At 45.0% G+C, this 13,774-nt stretch overlaps 1 protein-coding gene across 7 annotated transcripts in view; it reads right to left on the reverse strand.

Moving 5' to 3' along the window:
- Positions 1 to 13,774, reverse strand: part of A1CF (APOBEC1 complementation factor) — a 107,270-nt gene that overhangs the window by 67,549 nt on the left and 25,947 nt on the right. Inside the window, exon 1 of one of the 7 annotated variants that reach the window (XM_073548239.1) lies at positions 4,039 to 4,209. The exons of 4 other annotated variants lie outside the window; for them this stretch is intronic. In XM_073548239.1, coding sequence (XP_073404340.1) covers positions 4,039 to 4,140 — 102 coding nt within the window. In that variant the 5' untranslated portion in view covers positions 4,141 to 4,209. Of the gene's footprint in view, positions 1 to 4,038; positions 4,210 to 13,774 lie in introns of those variants that run through there. 2 more of the 7 variants (XM_073548235.1, XM_073548238.1) reach the window with 2 other exon arrangements.

Genomic DNA, 13,774 nt, shown 5'->3' on the forward strand with positions numbered 1-13,774 from the left:
TATAATAACCATGTATATCGACCCTCAGTTTTTTTTAGACTAAATAATCCTAATTTTGCTAATCTCTCCCCTCAAGTGACCACATTTTAAAAATTACACCCATTTTAGAATTTATCTACAGGTGTAGTGACGATTTTGACTCCATGGGTTTTTTCCAGAAACAAGCAGCAGTGGGTGTTGGCGAGTGAAAATTGCAAATAAGCCCTTGCAGTGCTGTACATTGTAGTGCCCATACCTTATGCCCAGCTCCCGCTTCTGTAGACATGCAACCGTAAATGAAGTGGGCTCTAGTCACTACAGAAATGCCAAACATGTTGTTGCTAAATGTGGCTTAGGTACACTGTTGGGCTCAGAAGGGAAGGGAGCATTTAAATTCGGGAGCGCAGATTTCACTGGACTTCTTTTGGGGGGCTTAGCTCTCTTTTCAGAACCTTTGTGCTTCCAGTAACGTGGAAGCCCCTATATTTCCATTGACATAACGGACCTGAGTGGGGACATTTTTTGTGTGGATTGAGTTGAAGATTATATTGGGAACATTTTACACAACATTTATGATCACATTTAACCGGCAATCTACGCCGAGCACTTACATCGGGGTTTCCATCTAAATCTCCAAGTGACACGATTCAGATGAAATGAAACCCCCGAGGGATCCATTCACTAAGGCAGCAGAGCTACTCTGTACTCTGTCTGGAGCCTGTTCAGTGGAGTCCCTCTTTTCAGATGTTCACAAAATCATGGCTGACCACGCTGTTATGCATGCTTAAAAAAAGATGCACACCACCGGATCATAGGCCAGATGGCGTCCACAATGTCTCCATCTGCCTCATCATAGGGAATCTTCCGCCTGGGTTTTTTCAACATTTGACTTTTGATCGTGTTTTATTCAACTTTTTTTGGCGATGTGATAAAAGCAAAGTTTTTTGCCCCCCCCCACTTTGTTTTTACAGTGTTCACTGAAGGGGTTAAATAGTGTGACCGTCTTATAGATCTGAATGTTCTGGATGCAGTGATACCAGATATGTGTACTTATTTTTTACATAAAAATATAATTATTGGCAGTATTGGTTTGATATTTTTCTCATGTTTATTTTATGATTTTTTTTCAAGCATTTTTACAAATTTATAACTTTAGTTTTTAATTTAGTCACTATGGGATTTTAACTTACTAGCTTGGCCCGTGCAAAATTTTCGCACATTGGTCGTCGGGGGAGCAAGCAATTTCAAAAAAAGCAAGCTGGTCAAATGTATATATATTTCATGAGATGATGAACACAGCCAGGTATTTATATATGTAGAATGGTAATACAATAAATTGGTTTGATATGCAGAGGCTAAAAAATGTCTTCTGATTGAGGTGCCATCTGCAGGTTATTGTGTCTTTCTGCAGGTTTATGAAAATGAATGTTTAAACTGTATGTAGTGATAAAATCATGAGTGTGTGGTTTGTTTGGCTCTTTTGTTGCTGAAGGGAGCAAGTTTACCTTTCAAATGGTGCATCATTTGTGTGTGTGGGGCGAAGTAATCACCGAAAAAGCAGTGCATGTATACAAATGTGTTTGCATATGTGACTCACCTGATGTGAAGTGTGCAATCCTCCAATGTGCCTGAAATAGGCTGGGCAAGCACTTGAGCAAGCTGGAAAGACCACAAGGCAAATGTTTGGATTTGTTTGTGATATCTGTAAACAGCTTTGGGGTAGTGTGCTGCCACCTGCAGGTCATTTGACATTTCAAATGGTGTATCATTTGTTTGTGTGGGTGGAGTATGAACGGAGAAAGTGTGCAATTCAATATGTAGAGCATTTTTGCAAATGTGTTTGCATATGTGCCTCACCTGCAGTGAAGTGTGCAATCCTTCAATTTGGCAAAAATAGACTTGGCAAGCAGTTCAGTGAGCTGGAAAGCCCCCAAGGCAAATGTTTGGATTTGTTTGTGATTTCTGTAAGCAACTTTGTGGTAGTTTGCTTTGGGGTACTGTGGTGCCACCTGCAGGTCATTTTTCCTTACTGCAGGTTTATGAAAATTAATGTTTAAACTGTATTTTGTGATCAAATCGTGGATGTGTGGTTTGTTTGGCTATTTTCTTGCTGAAGGGGGCAAGTTTACCTTTCAAATGGTGTATTATTTGTGTGTGTGGGTGCAGTATGAACGGGGATACAAAGGAATCATCGAAAAACAGTGTTTAGAAATAATAGAAGAGATTACTTTGATCACTGGTATAATGCACCAGCATTGTAATGCATTATACCTGTTAGTGCTGCACTGACAGAAAATAAGCTAGTTGAAGATTAAAGGATCTCTAAAAGGCCTAAAGTTAAAGATGACACGTTATCTTTGTATTTTAGGCAGAAAAGCTGTATTTGCCATTTTTTATTTTAAAAACTACAAAAAGGAAAATGGGCAGATGCCAAAAGTTTTAGTACCCTTGGAGATTTGTGTGCTGAGATAACTTTGATCAAGGTTTCAGACTTAAATAGCCTGTTAGGGTTATGGCTTGCTCACTATCATTGTTAGGAAAGACCATGTGATGCAAGTTTCCTAGCGTTATAAAAAATTCAGGCTTCACTAACCTTGTGCCAAAAAAAAAAAAAAAAAAAAAACAGCAGCCATGGGTTCTTCTAAACAGCTGCCAAGCACTCAGAAAATGGTGGAGTACCACAAAGCAGAAAGAGGCTATAAGAAGAGAGCAAAGAGTTTTCAAGTTGTCCTTTCCTCAGTTTGAAATGTAATTAATAAATGGCAGTTAACAGAAACTTGGTAGGTCAAGATAAGGTCTGGAAGACCAAGCAGAATTCCAGTGAGAGCTGCTCGTAGGATTGCTAAAGAAACAAATCTGAACCCACTGATTTAGGAGACTCTGGGATTTGTGGTAAGTTGTTCTGCTGTTTAGACACCTGCACAAATATGGCCTTCATGGAAAAGTCATCAGCAAAAACCTCTCCTGCATTCTCACCTTAAATTCAGCATCAGTAGTATGCAAAAGAACATTTAAACATGTCTGATGCATTTTGGAAACAAGTACTGTGGACCGATGGTTAAAATAGGATTATTTGGCCACAATGATCAAAGGCATATGTGGGGAAAAAAGGGCACAGAATTTCAGGAAAATAAAATCTCACCAACCATTAAGCATGGGGGTGGATCAATCATGCTATGGGATTGTGTTGTAGCCAATGACACAGGAAACAGGATACAGGGAGAATGAATTCAATTAAATGTTAAGAAGTTATTGATGGAAACATAAAACCATCTGTAAAAAAGCGGAGGTTGAAAAGAAGTTGGCTTCTATAAATGGATAATGATCCTAACCACAAGTCAGAATTCACAATAGACTACCTCAAGAGGTGCAAGTTGAAGGTTTTACAATGGCCCTCACAGTCCCCTGATCTGAACATCATTGAGAATCTGTGGCTAGACCTCAAAATAACAGTGCATGCAAGATGATCCAGGACTCTTACAGAACTGGAAGAATGTTCCTTGGAAGAATTCATGAAAATCCCTCAAACAAGAATTGAAAGACTCTTATCTAGCTACAAAAAGTGTTCACAAGCTGTGATACTTTCAAAAGGGGTGCTATAAGGTACTTGCCATGCAGGGTGCCAAAACTGTTGCACTGGCCCATTTTCCTTTTTGCATTTTTTAAAATGTAAAAGATGAATATATAAGGCAGCGGTAGCACCATATGCAGTAATGAGGCAGTGACCCACAAAGTTCAAACATAAAAGTCTTTAATGTGTTATCGTCACGCAGAAAGGTTCCAATCCACACACTTGCATACAACTTTAGTGCATATTATCAATGTTCAATTCACATTCATTCATAGCACTTCATAGTACCCGGCTTTGTATCGCAGTCACTTAACATGCCGTACTTCACCTTGTCCAGTTCCCATGGGCGACTGCACGCCATGCAAATGTCTCTCACTTACACCCTCCTTTATTCTGCAGTCATGACACACACTAGTCCACCTCTGACTAGTTCCCGTGGGTGTCCTGCACCGCTGTATCACAGTCTCTCCTCACAGCCATACACAGACCTTAACATCCTTTTGTCTGCTGCTGTGAAACACGCCAGTTCTTCCTTTAGGCACAAGACAGTCTACTTCCAGTTCACCTCCGGGCACAAGACCTGTCCACATCCGTGACCAGTCATCATGGACAGCAGCACCACTGTATATGCTGTGGTTTGCCAGGCCTCACTCTGGCCCTGACACACCTGAGACTCACTAACCCTTTCTTGCAGGGTTTTTAACATAGCAAGCTGTGGCTTTCAGCCACATGGAAAACCTGGGGCCGGAATGGAACAGACTGCACAAACTACTATCATGCATTCTGCTTCACACAAAACATCCAGAGCAGGTTTTCCGTACCTCTGCCTTAGTCTTAGACATGTTGGTGTTTAACACTTACTTTTATCAGTCTGCATTGCAGTTTCAGCTACACCTGTGACTGCCATGCACACCTATAGCCTTCCCCAGTGCATATCCTGGGGAGACTACACAATGACCCCTACTTGTCACATTGGTCACTGCTTCACCATTGCAATCCCAGGTATGCATGTGACCGCAATGCATTCCCATAACCTCAATACGCCTCTGTGCGTATCCTGGGGGGAACACAGCACCCCCTAGCTGTAACAGGGGTCACTATATATAAAAATAAAATACAAAAGGTGATGTGTCAACTTTAACTTTAGACCTTTTAGAGATGACTTCAACTTGCTTAACTTTTTCTAATAATTTGATCAGGGGTGCCCAAACTTTTACATGCCACTGTAAATGTAACATAGACCTAGAAAGAGGAAGATCCTGAAATTTGGCTTTGTAGTTTTTATTAATAATCTTTGTAGACCATATTAAAACATAGGAAAAACTATTTTACATTATACTGTAATGCCTAAAAAAAGTGTGGAAGACCTCACGGTTTCACAATTAGTTGAGACGCAATTGGAGACAATTTTTGATAGGTGTGCAACAAAGTGCAAGAAGATAAAAGTGTAGGACTCGCCACATAAGTATGATATATATACATACAGTCCAAAAAAAAAAATACAAAAGCGGCAACAGCACCCTCAGCAATAAAAAAAAAAAACAAAAGCAAAAAAACAGTGAACTGAAAAGTTGCCACAGGTGAATAAACAGTATGGACTATTACACTGCCATATGGATGTTTTGGGGGTTTTATTTTTTTTACCTACAGTAGATGCAGGTTCCATAACAAACAACTATCTGTGCTATCTGTTAAAAAAAAAACGGATTGCACTTGGAGCAATGTCATTCAATGGAGCAGTGCAAATGAGCAATTTTTTTCACTGACTGAATCTGCATGTGAAAAAAAAAAATCATAGCATGTACAATTTTCCTTGGAACACCAGTAAAACATCGATTTTTCTGTATAAATTGCCATTTTGTAGGACAGGAAACTAAATGTCAATGCTTAATAGCTGCTGAGTAAAAACACAATTGCACACGGATGACAAGTGAGAAAAAAAAAAGTTTCTAGATACAACTCTGAACGATCTTTTATACAGTTGTGTGAACCTGGTCTAAAGGCCCTTTTACATTTAGCGATGCACCAGCGATCCGACCAGCGATCTGACCCGGTCAGGATCGCTGGTGCATCGCTAAATGATCGCTAGTGAGCTTTCATACAGAAAGACCTCACAGCGATGCAGCAGCGACGCAGCGCACGATACTTACCATTCACACACAGCGATCCTGCGTCCTCCCGCCCGCCTCCAGCGTCGCTCGTCGTCACAGCAGGAAGTCTCAGCAGGAAGCGCCCGACGAGAAATGGAGCCGGACATTCTCGCGCGATCAGCGATGGACAGCGGGGGAGCCGGTCGTTGGTAAGTATCACACATAGCGATATCGCTAGCAATATCGCTATAACGTCACAAAACCAGTGACGTTTTAGCGATATTGCTAGCGATATCGCTTAGTGTAAAACCCCCTTAAGGCTAGGTGCAGACAGATAAGGGATTTTTTTTCTCATCCAAGAAAATAGGATCAAGTATGCTAAGCACACTGATCAAACTCTTGGAGGAGGAGGAGAGGACGAAAAAAATTCTCCTTCTCCATTCTATCAGTCTGTGGAAATCAAACTGCACTCAGATGTCATCCGACTGCACTCTAAGGTTTTCCACAGACTCATTGACTTGCATGGCCGAGTGGACTCTGAATATCAGATCAAACCTGGGCATGCACCAATTTTTTTCTCAGACAGAATGAGGAAAACATCTGACATGTGCCCGGCCCTATAGAATAACATTGGCCCGGTAGTGATCATACCTTGTTGCTTATAGCAGCGAGCAAAGATGATCTTGTTGAACCAAAAAGTGAACCCGTCAGCAGTTTTGGCCGATATAAGATTCGGCCATCACCTTTCTATAATGCTGTGGATATTATAAAATGATGTATATCAGCCCTGAAAGGCAGTGGCCATAACTTATATCTGCCAAAACTGCTGACAAGTTCCCTTTAATGACCCTATGTAGAGGCAAACCTGGGGTTAGGGGAGGCTTCAGGTAGTGCATGTGATCTAGGTGCTAGACATCAGAAAGGCACCATCACTCACGTTGCCTCGGCCGTAATGTTTAGGCCATGTACACATGAAGTTTTATTGACACAATTAGATTTTCAAGCAGAAACTGCTCCTGGGGAAGATTGAGAGTGTTGAGTTTCTTTTTTCTTCTGAAGTGGTTTTGAGGATTTTTATTTTTCTGAAGTATTTTTTTCAGCCTTTTGATTTGTCTCTATCTAGTTGAAATGGATTCTATCTAGATCTACTTCAAAGAAATGATAAATTTATTTTTCCACCAGGCTCTTTTTAAAACTTTTTCAGGGAGAATAAAGGTTAAAAAAAACAACAACTGTGAATAGTAAAGTGGATTTCCCATAGGAATAAAGAGGAAGAGTTTACCAAGTGATTTTGAAGTTGTTTTTGAGGAGGATTTTTGAGTGGATCAGTTTTCAGAGTTCGGGGACCGCATTAAAAGTTAATGGGCTTTTACTTTTTGTGAGATTTATGGCATATCAAAAGTATATACCGTATTTGTCTGATAGGTGCCAGTTTTACTTGCAGGATTATTATCTCCACCGATCAGCACTTGAAGATTGTGCCCATGATGAGCTTTTTTACACTGCTTGTTTTTGCTGTATCAAAAAAGCAGCTCCAGCATAGTCCATGGGATCTATAGAAATCTCATGTTGTCTATACTGACCTGCGGTTCATGTTTCAAATCCACAAAGTTAATTTTCTCTTGTGAGTTCGCTGAGAATTAGGCCCCGTTCACACGGTCAGTATTTGGTCAGAATTTTACCTCAGTATTTGTAAGGCAAAACAAGGAGTAGGTGAAAAATGAAGTGGTGCCGTGTTTCTATTAGGCCGATCACACTACCGTGTGAGGTGAGAAACTCGCACGAGTCTCTCGCATCAACACCCGGCACTGCCACTGGTACTCATCAGCGGAGCTGCGGCTGCATGTATTTCTATGGAGCCGCAGCTCCGGTCCTGAGTGCCGGCGGCAGTGCCGGGTGTTGATGCGAGAGGCGAGTTTCTCGCATCACACATGGTAGTGTGTTCCCGGCCTTATATGAAGCTTACAAATACTGAGGTAAAAAACTCAAGTACTGAACGTGTGACTGTGGCCTTATGCACAGAATTTCCCATAATATTGCATTAAAATGCATGGGTTAAAAACAAATGAAACTGGAAAGGACTGTATAAATAAAGTTGCCAAATACTAGCAAGTATCAAAATCAAAGCAGCTTTTTTTAAAGAACAACATGTCAAAATGAGACAAGAATGTGATGAAAACGCATATATAAAAAAAAAAACACGCACTCCAAAACTAAATGAATGTGAGCCCCCATAAAATATCATCAAAGGGGGCACTTGGGATCATTTTGCCTTTATTAATTTAATGTTATTAGTTTTTATTAATGTGGTACATTCCATTTATCATTCATTTTCATCCACTCCCCCCCTGTTTCATAAGGTTCTGTTAGTGGTATCACCCTTCTAAGGGTTTCTTCAGTATGTCATGTGATAAGGCAGATTTTGGTAGCAGGAATTTGATTGGCAGTTGGCGGTTTAGGCGGGAAACGGGCATCTATTTAAACCTCTGCTTTTCTACACGGAAGCATCTGCTTGCCCACCCGTCCCTATTTTATTGTTATTTGTAAATGATTAATAGCTGCTGAGTAAAAATACAATTGCACACGGATGACAAGTGAGAAAAAAAAAAAAGTTTCTAGATACAACTCTGAACAATCTTTTATACAGTCGTGTGAACCTGGTCTAAGGCTAGGTGCAGACAAGGGTCTTTTTTTTCTCATCCAAGAAAATAGGATCAATTATGCTAAGCACACTGATCAAACTCTGGGATGAGGGGGAGATGACGAAAAAAATTCTCCATCTTCTCTATTCTATCAGTCTGTGGAAATCAAACTGCACTCAAATGTCATCCGACTGCACTCTAAGGTTTTCCACAGACTCATTGACTTGCATGGCTGAGTGGGCTCTGAATATCAGATCAAACCTGTGCATGCACCAATTTTTTCCTCAGATAGTGTAGGGAAGGTGACCTGACGGACGGACGGACGTGTCAGTATAGAGAAAGATAGGTTTGCACAGTTTAGACAGGTGTCAGTTACTACAGTGGGGAAACAGCTAGGAAAGTGTAGTGGACGTGCAGTACCTTGGGTTGACCATTAGATGGCAGGGAGGAGTGTGAGCAAAGGACTTGACATCAACTTAGGGCTTTAGAAACCATTGGTCATGGGGGGCGGAGTTACAGTGACAGGGGACCGGGAGTGCTATAAATACTGAGGGAGGGTTCCAGAAGGTTCCAGTCCCCAGGGGGAGCTCCAGTGACAGGAGGACTGACAGTCTGTGCGCTGTGAAGAGAATCCGAACCAGGGGGACTGAGGAGAGAGAACGTCAGGGGGGTGGTCCTGACAGGAATACTGCAATATAGACGAGACACAGAGGTTACGGATACCGTGTTAAGAAAGACGTTGTGACCAGTGAAATTACTGTTGGTTTACGGGCCAAAGGCGGCCACAGTGACGGACCTGTCAAAAGCGACAACAAGAGTAAAGGGACAGTACGTATATATACGTCCCTGGCGAAAGTACGGTGTTCTGTGGTGTATTGTAACCGGAGAGCCTTGAGGAAAATTGCAGAGTGCTGTGAGGCTGTCAGGCGGACAGCGAGTGAATAAAGCTTGGACCTGTTGCACCCAGAATTTGTCTCCATCTTGTCTCTGTCGTCTCTGCGCGGTAAGAAGAGAGACCACCCCCCCAGCTCGCCCCACCGACCCTACATTTGGCGTAGTCGGCAGGATCGCCGCCGCTATTACCCCATCTTCTGCGGCAGGCCTGCCTCAAGTAATGGGAAGAGATGTGGAGTGAAAGCCCCTGAGGATTACAACTGGCTTACCTGTGGATTACAAATTGGGAGCGCTGTGATGACTCAGTGGTGCTGACAGAAGATCCGGGGCGGTACCAGGTGCTGCGCAAGATGGCGGCATTGCTTCAGCGCAGCGGAGAGGTCCGGGTGTTTGCAGTCATGTTGAATGGACTGGGGCCCCCTCCAACGTACCCCCGTGGACAGCAGTATGTGCCCGGAGGCCGACGCTCCCATGTACTGGACCCTGGCAGATGGGTGGAAAGGTCTGCCAACACCCCACCCAGCAGGAGGAGTGGCACAGAAGAAAAGCTAGGCTGCAGCTGTCTGGCGCCATTCGATTGCTGCCCAACGGACGGTATGAGACGCTGCGGGTGTCGGGGCATCGGCCGCCTAGAGTGGCAATGGCGGCGGGAGATGGAGCTGTGCCAGAAGTCGCCCTCAGAGGCTCGGGTGAGCAGCGGGATACTGAGCTGGGGAGCGGAGCCTGAGCGGAGTCATCGAGAGCGGCCGCCACCAATACCGGCAGAGGACTTCTCAGCGGAGCCCCCGAGTCCGGAGGGAAGGCCCACAGGACAGTGGAGCAAGGAACGGAGGCTGCGGGGGAAACCGCGTGATGATGGGATGGAGGCCGCAGCGCCGGGGAAGGTGAGAGTACCCCCGGCCCTACCAGTGCCTCCACAAGCGGCCCCCACCATTCTGCTGCAGCACGCGGCCCTCTGCGAACCGGAAGGCCTAGTTATCACGGGCCCATTGGTGTATGTGGAGCTGAGCGAGGCCTCCGCTCAAGTCCCTGAGCTACCCCGCCCGGAGCTACCAGTGCGGCGCTCATCCAAAGAAGACGCTGCTAGCGCTCCCCTTGCCAAGAGTAGCTGCCTTGTTGGAACCGGCCGTTACTCCGGCTCCGTTGGAAGTAATGGATGCGGCCAGTCCTGAGGCCGCGGTAATGCCGGTGCTGGAGTCGGTTGTGGCCGGCTTAGCGGATCCTGTGATTCCAATCCCCGAGGACCCAGTTGTCCCCGTTTGCCATCTGACCCCAGTGGCTGCTGGGCCACAGAGATCATCAGCAGCATCTGTCTCACGGTCTTTTTCAGCGGAGTCCCACCCACCGGACTCCAGGGCCCGTGCTGTACCCTCTGTGTGGGTAGCAGAGGTGATCAAGAAGAAGAAGGCCCGGGAGCAGGAAGTGTGGAACCTGCTCCACACTCAAGGAGAGGCCGGCATGGAAAAGGAGAGATCTAGGGGACGGCTGGTCTATACCAATCTGGACCGGGGATACGGGTTTATCCGTGACGAAACAGGCCAGAAGGTTTACATTAATGTGGCCTCAATTCGCCATGGTCGGGCTCTACATGAAGGGGACTTAGTGTCCTACTATAAGGAGTACTGCCCCGTGGGTATTATGCGGTGGCAGTACTGGCGGAGCCCGAAGGAAGCGAACCCCCGTAAAGAGGACTGTTGTGGACACTCCCTGCATCCCAGGAGCTCCACGGTGGTGGGGCCCCTTGCTACCGGCCATCAGGAGATGGTCTGGACTGACAGAATTTCGTTGCACCGTTGTGCAGGCCACAAGGACAGTTTTCCGTCCAGGTTACAGAAAAATGTTTTGTTTTTTAGTTGCAGTTACTTTACCTGACATGGCAGGGATGCGGAAAAGAGGGGAAGTGTCAATGACAAAGTAAGGGGGGAAGGAGAACATGTGATGTTGCATTGTTATATGTTGGTTTTAGAAGCAAAAGAAAATGAAAAAAAAAAAAATATAAAAAATGGGGTACTTGTGATATTGTAAAGTTATTTTGTTGTATAAGATGCACAAGTAAGTGCAACAGGTCTGGGCAAGAGAAGGTCTGAGGGACCAACGGGAAGTGTGAGATCCGAAGAGGGGTCTATGTGTGAAGAGGGTCTGGGAGACCGAGACGCCTACCATGACATGTAAGGCTGGAGTCACACTAACCAGCGCAAAATACGGTCAGTATTTTACATGCGTAATATGGATGACAGACCCCTAAATAGTGCTCCGTATGTCATCCGTAATCAAGGTGTGGTCGCGTATTTTGCGCATGTCAGCATCCGTATGCAATCCGTATGGCGAGATTTTCTCGCAGGCTTGCAAAATGGACATACAGTATAATGGAGCCCTATGACAGGGTTTCTAACAGAAACCAAAGAATAGATATAGACACATAGAATGCATGTATATATATGTATTCTATGTGTATATATCTATTCTTTCGTTTCTTTATTAAACCTGTCAGTGTGAGTTTACTGTATAGCGCACTGAATTGCCGGCTTTGCTAAAAGACACCTGGTGCGTATTTCTCGCAAGTCACATTTGTGGTCCATGTGTAATCCGTATTTTTTGCGCACCCATAGACTTGCATTGGCGTATTACGGGTGTAGTACGCTGACAATCGCAGCATGCTGCGATTGGCACGGACCGTAGAATACGGATGAGAAATATACGGCTGGTGCGAGGGACCCCATAGAGAATCATTGGTCCGTGTCTCATGCGTGCTTTTAGCGCCTCTCACTCGGCCGTATTCCTCGCCAGTGTGACCCCGGCCTAACTGAAAGAAAGGTAAAAGATGTAAGACGGGGGAAAGACAGCCGTCCTAGGTCAGGTTCCCAACACCACGGACACCCCTGAAGGAGGAAGGCGGGCGCTGGTAATGATCTGGTAAGTGTGATACCGCGATCATGGCGTACCGAATAGTGGAAGGTGAGAGTAGGGGAAGGTACACGCCATAGAGAATATGGGTGTACCTAGCCCAATTTGAAAGACGTTGTCATGTGGCGTGCGTGCTGGTGAGTAGCAGTAGGCTGCTCAGAGCATAGTGCTCCCAGTATGGTTCGGCCCCCGCAGGTAGTAGGTTTGGCCCAACAGCGTGTAGGTGTAGCTTCAGAACGACGAAGGCAGGGATGACGATTGTCGAGGACGACAATGGACAAAGGAAGGGAGAGTGTAGGGAAGGTGACCTGATGGACGGACGTGTCAGTATAGAGAAAGATAGGTTTGCACAGTTTAGACAGGTGTCAGTTACTACAGTGGGGAAACAGCTAGGTAAGTGTAGTGGACGTGCAGTACCTTGGGTTGACCATTAGATGGCAGGGAGGAGTGTGATCAAAGGACTTGACATCAGCTTAGGGCTTTAGAAATCGTTGGTCATGGGGGGCGGAGTTACAGTGACAGGGTACCGGGAGTGCTATAAATACTGAGGGAGGGTTCCAGAAGGTTCCAGTCCCCAGGGGGAGCTCCAGTGACAGGAGGACTGTGACAGTCTGTGCGCTGTGAAGAGAATCCGAACCAGGGGGACTGAGGAGAGAGAACGTCAGGGGGGTGGTCCTGACAGGAATACCGCAATATAGACGAGACACAGAGGTTATATCGACGAGGCACAGAGGTTACGGATACCGTGTTAAGAAAGACGTTGTGACCAGTGAAATTACTGTTGGTTTACGGGCCTAAGGCGGCCACAGTGACGGACCTGTCAAAAGCGTCAAGAGTAAAGGGACGGTACATATATATATACGTCCCTGGAGAAAGTACGGTGTTTTGTGGTGTATTGTAACCGGAGAGCCTTGAGGAAAATTGCGGAGTGCTGAGAGGCTGTCAGGCGGACAGCGAGTGAATAAAGCTTGGACCTGTTGCACCCAGAATCTGTCTCCATCTTGTCTCTGTGTCGTCTCTGCGCGGTAAGAAGAGGGACCACCCCCCCAGCTCGCCCCACCGACCCTACAATAGAACGAGGAAAACATCTGACATGTGCCCGGCCCTATAGAATAGCATTGGCCTGGTAGTGATCATACCTTGTCTGATCGCACTCGGACAGATATTACAGTCGTCTGTACAAGCCCTAAGAATGAGTTTGGGTTGCTTATAGCAGCGAGCAAAGATGATCTTATTGAACCAAAAAGTGAACCTGTCAGCAGTTTTGGCCGATATAAGATTCGGCCATCACCTTTCTATAATGCTGTGGATATTATAAAATGATGTATATCAGCCCTGAAAGGCAGTGGCCATAACTTATATCTGCCAAAACTGCTGACAAGTTCCCTTTAATGACCCTATGTAGAGGCAAACCTGGGGTTAGGGGAGGCTTCAGGTAGTGCATGTGATCTAGGTGCTAGACATCAGAAAGGCACCATCACTCACGTTGCCTCGGCCGTAATGTTTAGGCCATGTACACATGAAGTTTTATTGACACAATTAGATTTTCAAGCAGAAACTGCTCCTGGGGAAGATTGAGAGTGTTGAGTTTCTTTTTTCTTCTGAAGTGGTTTTGAGGATTTTTATTTTCTGAAGTATTTTTTTCAGCCTTTTGATTTGTCTCTATCTAGTTGAAATGGATTCTATCTAGATCT

This window comes from Dendrobates tinctorius, unplaced genomic scaffold (assembly GCF_039654945.1).
Source record: "Dendrobates tinctorius isolate UK_male_01 unplaced genomic scaffold, ASM3965494v1 ptg000156l, whole genome shotgun sequence".
Taxonomy (NCBI): domain Eukaryota; kingdom Metazoa; phylum Chordata; class Amphibia; order Anura; family Dendrobatidae; genus Dendrobates; species Dendrobates tinctorius.